The 18,209-nt window shown below is 39.5% G+C and overlaps 1 protein-coding gene across 3 annotated transcripts in view; it reads right to left on the bottom strand.

Annotated features, from left to right (window-relative positions):
* Positions 1-18,209, bottom strand: part of ctdspla (CTD (carboxy-terminal domain, RNA polymerase II, polypeptide A) small phosphatase-like a) — a 31,090-nt gene that overhangs the window by 1,779 nt on the left and 11,102 nt on the right. Inside the window, exons 2-7 of one of the 3 annotated variants that reach the window (XM_031281971.2) lie at positions 12,849-13,015; positions 11,616-11,639; positions 8,218-8,319; positions 1,545-1,601; positions 429-521; positions 148-333 (exon numbers count right to left, since the gene is read on the bottom strand). In XM_031281971.2, the coding sequence (XP_031137831.1) occupies positions 148-333; positions 429-521; positions 1,545-1,601; positions 8,218-8,319; positions 11,616-11,639; positions 12,849-13,015 (629 nt within the window). Of the gene's footprint in view, positions 1-147; positions 334-428; positions 522-1,544; positions 1,602-8,217; positions 8,320-11,615; positions 11,649-12,848; positions 13,016-18,209 lie in introns of all 3 variants that reach the window. The other 2 variants (XM_031281970.2, XM_031281972.2) reach the window with 2 other exon arrangements.

Raw genomic sequence — 18,209 nt, 5'->3', positions numbered from 1 at the left:
ATTTTTTTCCAGGTACCTAAACACAACATCCAGCCTTACTTCACTTGTATACATACTGTATGTGACGTGCAAAAACAACACATCGACTGTAGCATGAACAGAGGATGCCACAAGTCCAGGATAATGGAGGTTTTAGGTCTGACGTACTGCATTCTCAGGGTGGAAGATGTAGGAGGCAGGTGAGTTGTCTATGATGATGACTTTACTGAGCTCTCGGCCCAGCCGGCTGAGGTCTTTGACGTAGTTTCCTCTGTGGAAAACACAGGATTCCCTGAAGAGTCGGGCCCGAAACACCCCCCACTGGTCCAGCAGGTCTGCCACAGGGTCAGCGTACTAAAAGAACCAAAAAGCCATCTAGGTTAATACGGTCTGTGTGAAATGCCATCACTGTGACTGTCATCTTAAGTGTTAAAACATGTGAACAAAACCTTTGCTAAGCTCGCTGTAAAGAGGACGCATTCAAAGAGCTCCCCCATCTTCTGGAGAAACTCGTCCACATGAGGCCTCTTCAGCACGTACACCTGAAACAAAGACAGGAAAATAAAAAGTTAGGGTTAGAATACATCTCTGTTGTTGCACTTTGTCAATTTTAACGCTGTCTGTTTCACCAAAAACCACACAGATTTATTTTTTATAATTAGTTGGATTACTGTTCTGTAATGAGCTGTCGTATTTGATACCTTTAGAATTCTAATACAATTCAATGTGTAACAGATGTCTTTCCAGGTGAACCTCTATGTCTACATATATATAATTCATCATACATCTTGAATGTAATTATTCATATCAAATGCTTTTATTCTAAAAATCGCCCTGTTTATCCTATAAAAGAAAATGTGTGTTACATCCATATTTGAAGCCAATAAGAGACTTTGAAAGTAAGATACATGCAATTATCTGACCTGGGCCTGGGAGGATTACACATGTTCAAGCCCTTCACAACAACAGGCATTACTTTGTGATCATATTTGCCATTTCTGCTCGTCTTTGTCCTCTTCAGCAGGTCTTCAGTGGTTAGTTGCTGCCCCCAAGTGCAAGTAATCAAGCATAGGCCAAGACAGATACAGAAAGCCTATCCTGGATTACTTGAACCAGGTCACAGCTACAGTCTAGCTGCCTCTGCTTCAAACAGGAGGCAGAAAACAAACCTTTATACAGAAGTCTCGTCACAATGCAGGTGAAAAGGGTGCCTCTGTTTCCTCTGTTTCTGCCGTCATTTCTCTCTCAAACACACACATTTCTAATCAGTGAAGCATTTCTTCTGCTGCTCACTAAACAGTATCTTTAACACGCTTTTGCGACAGATGTTTACCAGGAAACACAGTCACCCCACAGCCCATCTATCTTTACAGCGGGAGAAAAGACAAAGAGAATAAAATAAATTCAGTGAGCTGTCCCACTTTTGATGTAGCTGTGAGATAATAGAGAATAATAAATACTAAAGGAAAGAAAATGGAGCTGCAGCTTCCAAGGGAGATCTTATAAATTAATATCATTTTATTCAAGCCTACTCCTGGAAGTCCTCTTTATCAGTGCAACAGTACCTGATGAACAGTCCCATCAATCTCCACTGGAACGATGAAGTCTGCATTGCTGATGGGCTGTGGGAAGACAAAAAAAAAAGAAAGGATTCAAAACAAATCTGACAAGGCAGCAGCTAAACCACATGCTCACATTTTTTGTTATAGAGAAAGGTAAAATACTCCTATAAGGTGCCTCAGGCAAACTAGGAAGGTTTTAAGCATACTGTGGTTCCTTCTGCTCCAGCACTCTGTGTCTCAGTGTTAAATAAAAACCACAAGTGAGACTCCGGGGAGAAACCTGGGAGCTCAACAAGATGACAGACGAGAACGAGGACAGACTTGTGTCATCTTTAAAAGCAAGAAAGAGAAGAGGTGCACAGGGTGGAGGAAGATAGATGCCGGAGGGCTGTAGGTGGAAGACAAGTGGAGGGCGTAAAGACGAGGATGAAAGGATTAGGTGGGAGGCACGGCGGTGTCATTTCAGAAAAGGGAAAGGAATGAAAATAGGCGACATTAAAAAAAATCTCTGAGTTTTAAGAAGCACGAAGAAAGCTTTTCCAGCTGTCACCTGTTTGGATGGTTTATTGTAGACACAAAAAAGAATAGAAGATTATTTAGAAGTATCATGTTATAGGCTGAATTGACTGTAATTCCTCCACTATTTAAAGAATGCAGGAAAATCTGCCACATCATTACTATTTGGTAAAGTAATGCTTGAGATGACTTTATAAATAATACAGTATAAACATTTTAGGATGATTCTTCTCTGAAAAGTAATTGTCAGATTAAACCAAATGCGGTTGTCAATGTTTGGACAATCTGAGTATCGAAGCTAGGCTACTTAGCATTTAGCATGACTTGTTTATATGGTGCTACCTTATTTTCTCTGTTTTTATTAGATCTATTAGAATACAATTTCATGCGACAAATACAATTGATTGATGGATGCTTTATTTATATGGTATAACAACTTTTAATTGCTAATTGCTAATGCTAATACATTTTTCAATCTAGTCTAGTTACTGCAAATTGTTTTTTGTTTACCTTTGTTTTATATTTACTGCAAATTTGACATGCTGTTTATGTTTTTTAATTACATATTCTATGTCATGGCATAATCATTTTTATAAGGCAAAACTATTTTTCATCTTAAGTCACCTTATTTAGCATTCATAGGCATTATATAAACATTTAATACATTATAGGGTTAGGGTTATAACACACTATAAGGTAGTTGTAAGTGGATATAACTCTGACTGTGGGCATCCATTAGTGGAGGCTGCTGTATAAACAGATCGCTCAATAAATCACAATATAGTAAAACACAGTTCTAATAATAGAACTTCCTCATGGCTGTATACAACTACATTATTGTGTTACAAACCATGTATTAAATGGCTGTTTACTGCTTATAAATGCTAAACAGGGAGACCTAAAGTAAAGTGTAACAGGATTTTTACTCAGCCATGCTCAAATATAAACCTACCCACATTTCTAATGATTGTAGTGTAAATTCAGTGCTTCAAAGCTACAGTTAGCAGGTACAGTCCAATGCCACCCAGCAGAGGGGGTGTTTGCTGTAGGAATACTAAACGCAGCATGTTGACCTTCCACGTCACCTGTTTAATCTGTCTAATATGACCATTATGGTGGTGACAGGGAAACAATAGACCTACTGTACTAGAGATGTTTGGTGATGCAAGAGTGACTTAATACACAATCAAAGATCCAGATCCCAGACAGATGACAGACAGATGTGAGTGCTTCTATGGATCCGTTTTGTAATTCAGCTCTGGTCAATGTTTACACCAGAAAACATAAAGACTGCAGCTTTGATTGTCTAAAAACAGAACCAGTAATGAGCCAAACCAGTGACAAGAATTAGTCCAACTTTCAAAAAGAGAAAAGAGAAAGAGGAGAGAGACACACAGCTGGAGAAAGACATGCAGAGACAGACTTGTCCTCTGCCTATTGCTCTTCTGCTGAATCACTCCATCATCTGAAGACTGAACACACACAATAGCTGCTCAGTAATGAGCCGGCTCCGAGACGGCGAGAGATATGGGAAATGGAGGAGGATGTATGTGTGTTTTATGGATCTCTGCTGAACCTGTGCTGACCTCAACAGACTTGACGGAGGGAACTTCTTCTGGATTGTTTCAACTGTTGATCACAGTCTGACTGTGGTCCACCGTTTCCTCTACATACGCAATAATCATTTGGCATCATTGTCCGAACCTGCCTCCTAAAACGTGTCCTATTACTGTACATCATACATGAATTTAGAATGAGATGTTTAACAATCACGTATGGGTGTAACGTTAGGGTGTCCACATACCTTTGGCCCTAAACTGTGTTTTGACTATTCTTTATTTTATTTTATTCCTATTTCAGTCTTTTGTAACATTAGGTAACATTGATGTTACATAAATAAGCTTTACTATTATTATCATATACAGTATATCCTGTCAGTCATTCTTACACATCGAGGACAAACTAGAGCTAATCCTGGAACAGGCCCAGGAATTATCTTTTCATCCCAGATACAGGATAAAGCGTACAGTATGTGATGTGTTATGTAACATTTCTTTTTTAGTCTGTGTCCATCTGTCAGTTATGGTCGTTTTTTCTGCACTAATTGTCCAATTCCCATGGTGACTTGCATATTGTGTAATTAAAGTGATTCACATGTTGATACTTCACTTCTAGAAATAAATAATCGACAGGAAATCCTGCAGGCTTCTGAACGGAACTGAAAGTGCTGCGTGTGTGTCACTTTCTGTTTCACTCTCTTCCTCTTCCAACTGATTTTCATTTATAACATTGCCTGAATCCATTTCATACTGCATACTGATCTCTGAGCTAAATGAATTTTGACGGACTGCGTATGCAGTGTGCAACTGAGTTCCATCAGGGAATTAAAAAAAAAAGTTTCTGTGTGAGTTTCTGACTTTTGTCAGGGGAGGAAAATAAAACCCTTCAGACTATCAGAACAGATCCATGATTTCTGCGAAATTCATCCCACAGTTATTTAAGGCTACAGCACACTGTATTGGACACACCCTTGTGTGTGGGTGAGTATGTACGTGTGTGTGGCCCCGTACTGCTGGCTTGTGACTGTAATGGGCGGGTCCAGTACAGTGTGTGTACATTTTTCTCTCCCTTTGACTTTTCACAGCAAATTAATTCCCAGTCATATGAAAATGTACTTTTCTGGGCAGTTATTTTTTAAAAACAAATAGTTTCCTTTCACTGCTGAATAAAAACTACAGCAAACACAAAAGGTTCTTCAGCTTCACCTTGAGCGATTTTGTTGCACACCTCTCTGGCTTTCTCATGCTGAGGACAAAATGCACACAGGCACAAATACAGTACACACAGATGTAACAAGATCAGCTGGGGCCGAGGCACAGCTGTGCTGATGTGGTTGACTAAGTGTTCCAGGTGTGTCAGTAGAGGGAACTTTTGATGGTATGACACAGAGGTCCATTGGCCTTTATCATTTATCATCTGTCATTATCAGTGTTGGGAGTAACGCGTTACAAAAGTAACGCAATTACAGTAATGTATTCCTTTTTGCTGTAACGCAGTAATATAGCGCATTACTAATTAAATTTCGGTAATATTATACCCGTTACAATCTCAGTAACGCAAGTTACAACACATTTTAACGCAACATTTAGTGGTGTTTTGTTTTTTTAAGAATTCACCAATGCCGTGAAACATTTCTTCACAGAAAAAAAAAAAAAAAGTATTATTTCCTGCTGCTGTATTCGATGGTTGAGATGACTGCAGAGACCGATACATTTGCGAGATGGATATTATTTTCAGGAGTTATTACGCTGCGTTGAAGCAAGCTGTCCCGTCACTGTTCCCGTGGTCAGAGCCAGAACCAGAGACGGTACGGACAACATCTGTGTCCCAACAGGTGACGGTACGTCAGTGCGGACAGCAGTGTGTCCGAGCTGCTGACAGATAGAAATATGTCGGGAATTAATGTTTAGGCTTGCTACAAGTAAATCTCATTGCATTTTATCAGCCGTGGAAAGTAACTATGCCGTACTTCAAAACAACTGTAAAGTACTTTTAATTGAGTATTTTCATTTTCTCCTACTTGCCTATTGTACGTTTTACTTCTCTATTTTCATAGCTTTAGTTACTTTGCATATTCATATTAATGATACAAAATATTATGAATAATCTATGATGTATTAAAGTGGATAAAGAGGAGACTTTATTGATCCGGTGGTGAAATTCACAAGCTACCTGCCAAGTCAAACTTCCGCTGTTATTTTGGTGAAAGTAACTCAAAAGTAATGCAAAAGTAGTGTAACGCATTACAATTCAGAGACAGTAATATTGTAATATAACTAATTACTCTCAAATGACAGTAACTAGTAATCTATAATGTACTACATTTTGGAAATAACTTGCCCAACACTGGTCATTATACAGCACTGCACACTGCTGTAACTATTACACAGAGCTGCTGGCATGGCTTTTAGACTTGTTAAGTTTTAAATTTAGGGATTACATGCTCATTCATGGTTTAAGATAATTATATCACTTCAAAAAGGTAATAAAACTAGGGCTGTAATCTTCCAGTCGACTAGTCGATTTATTGGTCGATACGTTCTGGCGCAACCAAAATTCTGATTGGTCTTTTTTTTTGGCGTGTTAATTTCTTTCTTTTTTTTTTTTTTTATTTATTTTTATTTGTATTATTATTTTTTGCCGTGTTAATTTCATCAGGTGGAAAGCACTAATTGCTAACGGGGGTGTTTTCAGAGCACCCCTGTTTCACAGGTAACAGTCGGTCTTCAGAACACCCCCCTTGTTTTCACTTTTTGGATCAGCCCAACCCACTGCAGACAGAATGAAGAAAGTACTAGAAGGCCTTGGTCTGGTGGTTTGCTGAATATTTATTTAATCGTGAGCGTTTAATTTATAGTCTGTCCTCCTCTACCATGTCAAAGACATCGGCAGTGTGGCAGCATTTTACAAAAATAGATAATGGAAAAAAAGTCGAATGCAAAGTTTGCAAGTAACAGTTTGCATATCACAGCTCAACTACAAACATGGCATATCACCTAAAAACGGTAAGCTAACTTGTCTGCGTTAGGTTGCCCCGTCTGTTGAGTAGGCTATGTCGGTACACGATCCGTTCTGCACATGCGCAAGATAATACTGTTTTACGTATCCATACGACCTGCACGATCTGTTCCACGCTAGCCTATGGCTAGCCTCCACCGGGAAGCTAACGTTAGTTTAGCTAACCGCTAATTCGGCTAACCGCTAGCTGACAGCTAGATTCAGTCTAAAATAACGTTAACTCAAACGTAATGGGAAAAGCAGGCTACAGCTAAATTAAGACTTCACAGTAATAACAATAAAGACAAGTATTGAGTGATTGTATTTTAAATGAGCACAAGTAAAGTAGAACTGACGTAACAGCTGTTATATATGTCAACGTTTATTTTCAAGTTTTATTTTGAGGGTCTTTTAAAGTTATTACATGCTGTCTCAGCTAGCAGTTAGCCGAATTAGCTGTTAGCTAAACTAACGTTAGCTTGGCTGTCGACCGGAAGCGTGGAACAGATCGTGCAGTGTCGTAAATCCTCGTACAACCGCGCATGCGCGAACATTTTGCGCATGTGCAGAACGGATCGTGCAGGCAGAACGGATCGTGTACCGACAGGCTATATGAACATATCAGAATTGGCATATTCTAATGTTTTAGTCTAATAATCGTTTTATAACTGCAGGCGCACCCGCCCACAACTACAGTAGCATCCCCCAGGGTTAGCCGCGAAGCTGAGCTCCTATGTTCAGCCTCGCTCTGTGCAAGGACATGCACAGAGCTTCTGAAATGATAGTGTCTGTCAGTTATTTTAACAGACTCGAGTGTGTCATTTCAGTGTAAAATAATTAGGTTAAAAAACTATTTAATATACTGCAAATAGCCTACTAGTTTTATTTATAAAAAGCCCTAAATAAAACACTTTGAACTCTTTATAGTTATGTCATGTTTGAAAAACACTTCCAGGTCAAATGCACAGCGATGTACTGAAACCTTAATGGTTTTAGAACAGTTCTTTGATCTTACAGTGTAAACATAGATATAGAACAATATCTATGAGTGTAAATCAATTCAATTCTTGAAAACGTTATGTCCAAATAAACAAACAAAAACATTCCATTTTCTTTAGTGTGTGTGTGTGTGTGTGGATGACTCCTAGGGAAGACATTCTGGAGTTACTGTACATAGTTTCTACAAGACAGAGATGATACTGTAGGTACCTCCTGCCGAACAACTGGTCACGCTGATGAATTGCATGATGCACAGCTGCTCAGGATGTGCTGGTTGCCATGCCAACACCTTATTATAGTAACAGGCCTCCTTTTCACCTCCCCCTGTTTTAACTGGTGTATAAAGGCCATAATATCCTAACAGACACACTTTCCTGTGATTATGTGATGTGTACTAGCTCAGTGGCACCTCATGCTAATTGTCATCATGTCATCATGCCCTTGTTCACAGCAAAGAATGGCATCTTCAGGATTTATTTCTGTATTATCCTATTATCCCTCTCAGGCTGTGAAATAACAGCATGACACAACTGAAAAGATGATGTGTCTATATACTTAAATGTGTACTTGAGTGTGTGTGTGTGTGTGTGTGTGGTAAAAATACCTTGAAGGAGCTGTGCACGAGGGTTTCGTCCAGGTCGATCACCACACAGTTCTTGCCGTAGTCAGCTATACTGACCTCAGGTAGGAGGAACTTGGCTGGAGGCTGCAGAGACAATACACACCATTTACAATTTTGTGTATATACAGCAGTTCATTAGAGGGAACAGGTTGCAGAACACACTCTCTCACACACTGATACTGAGGATGTGATGATAGCTCAGTTAGTGTTGGAGATGATCACCTGGCCGTGACATAGTGGGTGACACTAAAGAAACCCTTAACGGGATAAATGACCTGCAGGTAAGTGTCACTTAGCTTCCTGATACTTCTCTGGGACGTTTGTGTAAAATAGCTTAATAGTAGTCTTTTTCGATTTGTTTGACTGTTTGTTTACAGCTGACTAATTATATCAAATTGTTGATAGACAGAAAATTTATCTGCAATGATAATTTATTTAATCAGTAAGTAATTTTTTATCAAAAGTGCTAAAAGTTGGGGCGCCCTGGTAGCTCACCTGGTTGAGCGTGCGCCCCACGTACCAAGGCTCAGTCCTTAGCCCAGCGGCCCAGGTTCAAGGCCAACATGCTGCTTTTTGCTGCATGTTATTCCCCTTCTCTCTCCCCCATTTCCTATCTTCAGCTGTCCTCTCAAATAAAAGCCACAAAAAGAAAAAAGTGCTAAAAGTTTCCTAAATTTCAGCTTCTCAATTATGAGGATTTGCTGAGAAAGCAGGATTTCTATTGACCAGATTAACTGATGAGAAAAACATTCATTAGTTGCAGTCCTACTAAAAGCTAAAATAAGATAAAAGCTAAATTAGGACTAGGCCTGAAATCAGTATCACGATATTGATCAAATATTGATAATCAAATCGATGTTCCAGTCAGTAAACTGTGTTGTATTGTTGTGCATTACAGCAGACAAAAATGCATTGAATCATTCAAAGAATGTTGTGATCATTTTGTTACAATATGATTCCAATTAATGGTCATATGGACATATGACCTATCTGAGTAGTGCATAGTAGTACTGCAAACTAAGCATTATTTTTTCATTATTTATTGGCTAACGTGTTATTTAATTTGTTTTACTGATAATCTGCTTTACAATTTAGTCAAAAAAATAAATTAAATTCTTAGATGCCTTATAATAGCTTACATAATTCAACCAACAGCCCAAAACATTTAATTTAAAATCACTAAATGTTGACTGAGCTCTGTGACTGTGCTGCCTTAAGGGGCAGATGGTGCGGCCATAGGGGGACACACTCACACAAGTACATCAATGCATTCACACACACACACACACACACACACACACACACACACACACACACACACACACACACACACACACACACACACACACACACACACACACACACACACACACACACACACACACAAAACACTGTATGCTGCTGCTCAGTATGCCAGCCATTTTCTGCATGTCTTTCTGTGCGTTTAGGCTAGGCTGACTGTATTTATCATGTCTTATCGCAGGACTGCATGCTGATGTATCATGGGAAGAATTCCCTATGAGCAAGGACACTAAATGACATCCTGTCAGGCCGTGATGAATGTGATTTACACGTGCAGGTTGAGCACAGAAACAACGATTGACCTTGACATTTTCACCAGGGTGCTGCACCGCGATAGAGGTGCATCACCTGAAGCCACAGCCAAGGGGCGTTATCCCAAACTGATAACACTCAACCACAGCACACCATGCTTACTGATAGGAAATAATTTTACTTGTTCACTGTGAAGCAGACAACTAACAAACAGATGCTGAAAAACGTGTTTGTCATTTGGAAGAAAAAGTTTAAATTCCAGTATGTCACCTACAGGCCGATGCAATATTTCAAATTATTTAAAATATCGAATCCCTTACTATATGTGTGCTTCCTATAAGTTGTAAGAATCCAGCTTGTATTATTAGAAGAAAGCAGCTTAGATGACTACAATATTTCTACTATTTGAAAACAATGATGACAAAAGTAGGCGATAAGTACGTTTCAGTGCCAGTTTGTTTCGTGGTGTTTTTTGGTGCTCAAAATTTGAATCATAAAAGAATATGGAATACACTTCTATCCCATCTGAAGGGAGCTAATTAAAGTTATATTCACACGGTATTTTTTTAATATATATTTTTGGATTTGGGGATTATATGGACAGAATAAGTGGGAGTATGGAGTAATCAAAGTGTGCTACAGTAAATTAAAATTGGTGTTCATAATGGCCGTAACACGTATTCTTTTATTTTATGGATGAAGTACTTATTGTAATTAAATGCATTCATAATGCAATTATTTATCAGTAAATACTTCTTCAATTCAATTGAACTTCAATCCCAAAACTCCATCCGCTGATGAAAGCCATGAGATGTAGCTAAAAGCTCCAGAAGTTATATAGTTATTGGGCCTTGAGTTGACTGATATTTCCAAGTTACAGTTATGTTTGCTTCATAGAAAAAATAAGAACTGTTGCCAAATATATTAATACATAGTTTATTTATTAGGTGTATATTTAATGCAGGGGTAGGAAGGGGTTAAAATAAAGTGTTGTACTGTTTATTAGTATGCATGTGTATTTTTGACTTTTTGGCGTGGTATTATGACTGTGATACTTTTGTATTTTTGGAGTAAGACACAGAAACTAACAGTGAGTTTCAGAGATGTCTTGTTTGTCTACTTGATGTTGTTTTGCGTTACAGTTAAGAGTGACGCATACAAAATGCCCGGGTCATCTCAAGTTATTTAAGTCGCCTCTCAGAGTCCTGTCCCTCGAGCCTGCCGGGAATACAAAAAGCAGACGCCACATGCACTTCCTGCCATTGAAGGGAGGTGTCTGCTGGGTGGTGTAGTTCAAAGCTTGGCTGCGATGTGGGATGCTGTGAGTGTGAATATCCTAAATTACAGTAAACCACAGGCACAGGGTAGATTCCAAAATAGCTAAATGAATAGCACAAACAAAGTGAATGTCAGATGAAGTACAAATCATTGAAACCATCAAGCCCGCCTTCTAATGGACAGACACTGAGTGCTTAATCACAATGTAATTTTGCTGAACACAGACAAATGTAATTTATGTAAGTAAATTTGTAATTTAAGTGTTTTAAGGGCAAGTTATCCATTTGTTAAACCAAACTGCAGCTGTAAAGATTCAATTAATTTGATCTAATAAGGAGATCAATCTCATGTTCTGTTCCAGTGATTGGAGGAACTCAGGAGAAATGGACAAAAGGACAAAGCCAGAAATAAATCACATGATAATAAATAGATTTAGATTACTTCTTTCTAACAACATGCAGATTAAATGATGAAGAGCAGTAGAGCAGAGAGAAGAGGTTACTGTGATTGAGTGAGATGAAGAAAAAATGAAAGATAATAATACATACACTAGGGATGGGGATGATCTGGACCTGGTCACACTGGAGCAAATAAACAAAGAGAGAGAGAGAGAGAGAGAGAGAGAGAGAGAGAGAGAGAGAGAGAGAGAGAGAGAGAGAGTAAAATATTGAGAGAGACAGGGTGGTAACAACAGAAAGAGCAAAAGCAAAACAGTGAAAAATCTTTGAGAGGAAGAAATCGAAAACATCTATATTCTAATTAACAAATGTGCAGAAAGAAAAAGAGGGAAAGGGACTTATAGTACACACTGTGATAGAAAGTGAGAACAACTTGCTCAAAAACAAACAGAGCTGCCATAGTAACAAACACGGCTGGCCAGAAATCCAGCAACAGTACACTGCTGGGAGGGACTCCAAAATTAGCCGCGCACTAACAAGGCTTTTTATGGCGAGGTTCGCGAGGTTCACTCTAAATTAATGTGAACTCATTTGTTCAGGAGAAGGTCCAGAGCGGGTCAGCGGTGACCACATGTATAGTGTCTGTAAAGGGCCACACATTCCTCCCCTGAATGAGAGACATTTACAGGTAAACAGGAGTGGAAATGTGATATGACTCCGCTCCATTTATAGCCCAGTGTACCTGCCTTGGCAGCAGAACACCGTGTTTGCGGAGGAGCTCGGAGGTTTGGCGCCTTTTTCCGTAGCCAGAACGTTCGCTTCACACATCCTCACTACACTGGTCAGAGTGTGTGTGAGGAGAGGGGGGAGGCATGGGTGCCAAGCAATCCATCACACCAGACACACACAAGGCCCACTTTATGGGGATTAAAGCAGTATGTGTGCATGTGTGTGTGTGCGTACATGTGTTGTCATGGGTATATGGTAAGACTTGCCAGAAAGAGCGAGCGAGTGCGTGTGTGTCTTTTGAGCTCCTCAGCGTGCTCTGTGCGCTGTGTGTTATTTTGTGTGTGCGTTGTGTGTGTAGGCAGATATCGAAGAATGCGAGATGGGAAGCAAGCCCATATTTTCAAGCAGTGGATCCCAGCAAGGCTGTACAGTGCCTCAGCCTCAGCTCTCTGCAGGAAAAGGCAAACCCTAACAAGCACCCCCTAACAAAATCAAACAAATGTTACTCGTTACTGGATCTCTCCAGTCTAACGAGGATTCCTGTCATAAAATATCAACTAATTCCCACAAGGTTTTGTTTTTAGTCATGTGGATGCAAATTGTGTAGAATTTGGAATCTGACCAATAACTATATGGGAGAAAAATGAGCATCACCTTGGGAGGACTTCCATTCTCCTCTGGCAGCGGGGGCAGAGAAGGTGTCTTGTTGTTGGTGGGTGGTGGCTCCACGTGGTACTCATTGTAGTTGCGGAAGCAGCAGAAGAAGGGGCTGAAAATGCTCCGGCTGCGATGCTTCTTTAGGCTGCTGTTGGACTGGGAGACTGTAAGAGATAATGGAAGAAAGAGTGAGCTTATTTGCTCTGTAAAATGCTCTGTTACAGGTAAAATTCCAGCATTAGGAATGCTACAAATACTTAACATTTTAGGAAATACGCTTTTTTTTTGCTTTCTCTTGGAAAATTAAATGAAAAGATCGATACCACTCTCATATCTGTCCATACAATGTAAAGCTACAGCTAGCAGACAGTTAGCTTAGGTTAGACTAGAATCAGATAGCCTGGCTCTGTCCAAAGTAATACACTGTAAAAAGACAAATTGTTGTTTTAACATTTCTAAGCCCTTAGCTAAGCTAAGTGTCCTATAGCTTCATATTTAACAGGCAGATATGAAAGTGGTATCAATCGCTGGACTCAATGTAAAGTGCTTAATGAAGAAAGACAGCCCCTTTGAGAGTTATATATAATTGTATATACTGTTTTATGTGCTGTCAGGTAATACAATTCCCGAGATGTATTTCTTTTAATTTTGTGTGTAGAGAATAATACAATGCTTCATAAGCATATTATATGTTTTGTTGGTAAAAACTTAAATTGTAAAGTAATTAATAACTAGAGCTGTCAAATAAATATAGTGAAATACAATTTTAAAAAAACTGACATTATTGGAGTTAATGTGTTTATGCAAACACATAACAGTAGGTATCATACAGTACAGTATGTTTAAAAGCCTTTAAAGAAAAAGACAGAAGGGACATTCAATGTTGCAGACCGACTGCTTCACATGCATCATCGCATTATCGTGACAAAAGGGGCCGAGATGTATGTTGTACAGCACAGCGAGGGAGCACAGGGACAAAAATAGCCATCATTGGAGTGTCCTTTGGGAAGGTTAATCTAGTTAATTAACATCAAGAAAGAAGGAGAGAGCAAGATAGACAGATAAATATCAAATATGTGAGAGAAAGAGACAGAACATATGACAATAAAAGAAAGAAGAAACATTAAAGAGACCTGGACCTAATGTCCAATCAAGACTGAAAATCACTGTACACATGCAGTAGATTCTATATTTTAAACTATTTCTATTATTTGACAATAACCTATGCTTAGGAAGCAGGGTTGATAAGTGGCAGAGGGCTGCAAAGATCCAGGGAGAAAACAACATACACATATAGCTCCCTGGTTACATAATTCCTCCTTCACTGCCTCTGAAACCCATGGCCTGCTTTCACACTGACAGAGGAGAAAGAAGCAGCTCGAATGGTCTGTAGGCCTCCATAAATGTTCCGTCACGGATTATAATTTTTATATTTTCTGTACTATATTTTCTGTGAGGATGGGTGGATAAAAATAGAAATGTGGGAAGCTCTAGTACAAAGGCTAAATCTGTGCAATTATCCTGAGGTGTTCTTAAAGTAGAAATTCTGCCAGTTTAATTGCTTCGAAGGTAATTTCTAGGCATGGAAATCCCAAATCTGTTCAGGACTTTGAAGTGTCCATGGGCTGACTTTAGCTGGAATCATCATTTTGGTGCCTCGGAGCGGCCACCACACAGCATCCCTATTTGCTGCCGTCTTGTTAACGTGTTCATACAGCCGTGTGACACACGGCCCAGTTAGCCATGCATGCTGAGGCTGTGTGCAGTCTGCTCGTGTTCTGAGAGCCTTCAGACTGATGTCTGGAACTATCCTTGGGTTGCTCCTACTGGATCTGACAGGCTGCAGGCAGTTCGTCTTCTTTGTTCTCTCCCGTCTTTGTAGTCCAAAGCGCGCCGCTGGTTTTGCTCTTTGCCGATAGATGTTCCCGAGAAGCAACACTTGGGTAAACAAGCAAAGCTATATGGTAGGAACAGGAAGGCAACATGCTGTGTTACTATATAACCTGAGTGATGATTGAAGGAGATGTTCTGCCTTTGTAGACCTGATGCACTTACTGCTGCTACAGCAAACTGATAAAAGTACACTGACAAAAAGTATGGACTGTATATTTTTCTTTTTTGGGGATTTAAAAGTAAACTTGAATGTTTACTGTTATGGTTGTACACGATAGGAATTCATCTGATTAGAGAAAAGGAAAAACAACACACACACTGAAAGCATTAACCCCATAAGAGCAAGGTTACTAATCTCACACACACACACACACACACACACACACACACACACACACACACACACACACACACACACACTCTTGAGGAAATCTTGTTAAGTCGCCAGGACTTAATGTGGTGGAATTAAATACATATGCCAAACTTTTTTATTGTGGCACGACCTTGAGAAAAACATTAACTATAAAATGTGAAGGGTTGGTTCACCCAAATAGTGTGAACTGGTATTGCAGATCTGTTTTAATTTCAGGTGACTGGAATATACTTTGTGGTGCAAAAAGCATTGAACAATGTGCACCATTTTCTAATTAATAAAGGCACTTTTTATTAAGGTTTCAAAGTGTGTGTATCTAATGGCTTTATTAAAGGTTAATAAGTAATATACTTATGGTGTATAGATCAATTATGAGCCATTAATAAGAGAATTATTAGAATTTTAAAGTTACATTTTTAATGCGTTGAGCGCCATTAACACAATTGCATTCACTTCCATTGCATTGTGGGTGGCAACAGAAATCCCAGAGACCCAAAACTTGGGCAAATAAAACCCAAACTATTTAAAATAAAGACTTGTAATTTGAGTGATTGGACCATTTGACATAGTAAGTTTCCAGTTTGGAGGGACCCTGAGTTCTACCTCACTCTCCTTAATGTTGGCCTCAAACTCTTTGATGTCATACTTTGCTCCTCCATTTTGAGACGGTCTACATTTTCCCGCCCTGGTCTGCTACCCTTGAAACTGCCCCAAAAAAGCAGGTGGGAGTGCGTGAGCTGGAGAAAGAAAGGAGAGGGAGCTTGGAAGGGAAGAAAAGGGCGTAGAATTGGTGGGGAGAGTCACTGTGGCGAGACAGCCTATACTTGGGTCTGATTCTGACTCCACCTCTCCTGTACCACCACCCTACACAAACAGAGCTTTCCTTTCTCCCTTTGACACAAACAACATAGCTGGGAGTCGACTGCTGCTGGAGATTGCGCGCGCGCGAGCACACACACACACACACACACACACACACACACACACACACACACACACACACACACGTTTAGGCAAAGGGCCACATGTACTGTGATCAACAAACAGCATACTTCACAGACCGACACAAACTTTTTTCTTTCAATGTCCTTGCTCAGGAATGTGACTGGAGTCGGCTCGCCTTGCATAATAGTAATGCACTGAGAATAACAGCAAAAGGTTAAAGTGCAACATTTGCCATTAAGAACACAGGAGGTCTGGCCTGCACAAACACAACAAGTTAAATCAGTCAAATGAGACACTAAAAAGCACCCAGGAATTAACTGACAGTCTACAGTTCTGCTAATAAGGGATCCACCTCACTAAAATCTAAGTAAAGGGTGTTGCATGCAACTGGTTTTATCTAACAAAAGCTCCCTGGAGAGAGAAAGATATGAGGCCAAAGCTGAAGCCTCCCCCGAGCAGGTGCAGAATTATTTACCCACTGAATACATTTTATTCAATTAGCATATTCCCTTGATGTGAGAGCTTCAAAAACATCCCTTTATAGCATTGCCTGTGTTAGTGGTCTTGCTGAATGTTAGGTAATAGTGATAGAAGGCTGTCTAGTCAATCAGAGCCAGCTGGGGCCCAGGCTCTCTGTCACATGTTCAGGCACAACCACTAACGAGGCCGGAAGAGGGAGAAAATGCAGGAAATTCTCAGCATTCCTGACAGGAAGAGATAATCACCCCGTGACCCAGAGCTTGGACTAATGCCAAGCTCCGAGAGGGAATATGATCGCCGGCTTAGCTCAAGACTTTTGAGGTGGCCTCCTTTACTGTAGCTTTAAAAGCACATAAAGTATGTGCACAGTCAAAACACATGATGCCACATTTAAAATACAACATAGGCTGAAGTTTGGCTGGCTGGATGAAGTCAAAGGTTTATATCAGGACATTCATCACTCTTGAGCCAAATGCTTCTGGGGAAGCAAAGCAGCAGGGCAAACAAGTAAAGGTTAATTCAGGTTTATTACAACTTGGGGCTTATTTTCATAGCTTTGCATCTCGTTTCTTAGGGCTGGAACGATATGCTTTTGTCCCGATCCGATTCTTTCACTATACATGGGTGCCGATCCGATTTGTATTGCAATTTTCATTTATTGCAATTCTAGTAGTATTGCAATTCGATAGTATTAAGTATTGCAATTTTCTTTTCCTTCTTTAACAAAAACAACAAAAGTTGAATAATACACTTCTAGAGACAATATATAATGAGACATTTCTAAAAACTAATTGTTATCTAAAAGGAATGCACATAACATGTCAGTCAGTCTGACATTTATTTCATTTGTAAAGAAGAACATAACATGCATTTTCTGCATTTTCTGCTTTAGTTCTGTTTTGTTGTAAACTGATATGATGTAGTTGACGCAGCAGTACCGTATCAAAAAAAAAAAATTTAGGTGAATCATTGTTAAAAAAAAAAAAAAAAAAAAAAAAAAATCAAAAGTATTGATTCTAGGGAAAAGAATACATTTTAAAAATCGTCGCAAAACAATCACAACATACGATTTTCAATTGTTTTCTTCCCACACCTTTCATTTCTATTAGTTATGAAGATTGTGCTCACAGGGTTAAATGCTGAGATTTGGGATTTGTAACAACAAACAAAGTCAGATCGGGTAATAAACACTAGGTTTTAAACACGCCAACACCTAGGCCGAGGATCTCGTAACATTTGCAGGGTATTTTTTGCATTAACTAAATTGAATTTGGGGCATTCTGTGCTGAATTGTTCCTCCGGGTTGGCTGGTCCAGAACAACATTATCAGTATAAAAACATTCTTCGGTTAAAAAAGAGAAGAAAAAAAAGGCAGGAAACCCCCGATCTACACCACTTTATTTGATCTGAACGTGAGCACACCTGAATGAGCACAATAATATATTCTATAATGTATTGGTATTGATAGTGCCTGTGTGACAGACCTTGAGCTGCACTCCAGCAGCAGTTAGTTGACCAGCCAGGCAGGTAAAGTGTACAGTACCTGGGGGGCATGAAGGTAAATATGAGAATGGTCCATGTGAAGGTGCAGCTTAAATAATTCAGATGGAAAACAGGCCGGTTTTAAATGGCACAGCTGGGTACTTGACACACACCGAAATAAAACA

This window comes from Sander lucioperca, chromosome 1, assembly GCF_008315115.2.
Source record: "Sander lucioperca isolate FBNREF2018 chromosome 1, SLUC_FBN_1.2, whole genome shotgun sequence".
In the NCBI taxonomy this organism is placed as follows: domain Eukaryota; kingdom Metazoa; phylum Chordata; class Actinopteri; order Perciformes; family Percidae; genus Sander; species Sander lucioperca.
This window is presented reverse-complemented; position numbering and strand designations above follow the sequence as displayed.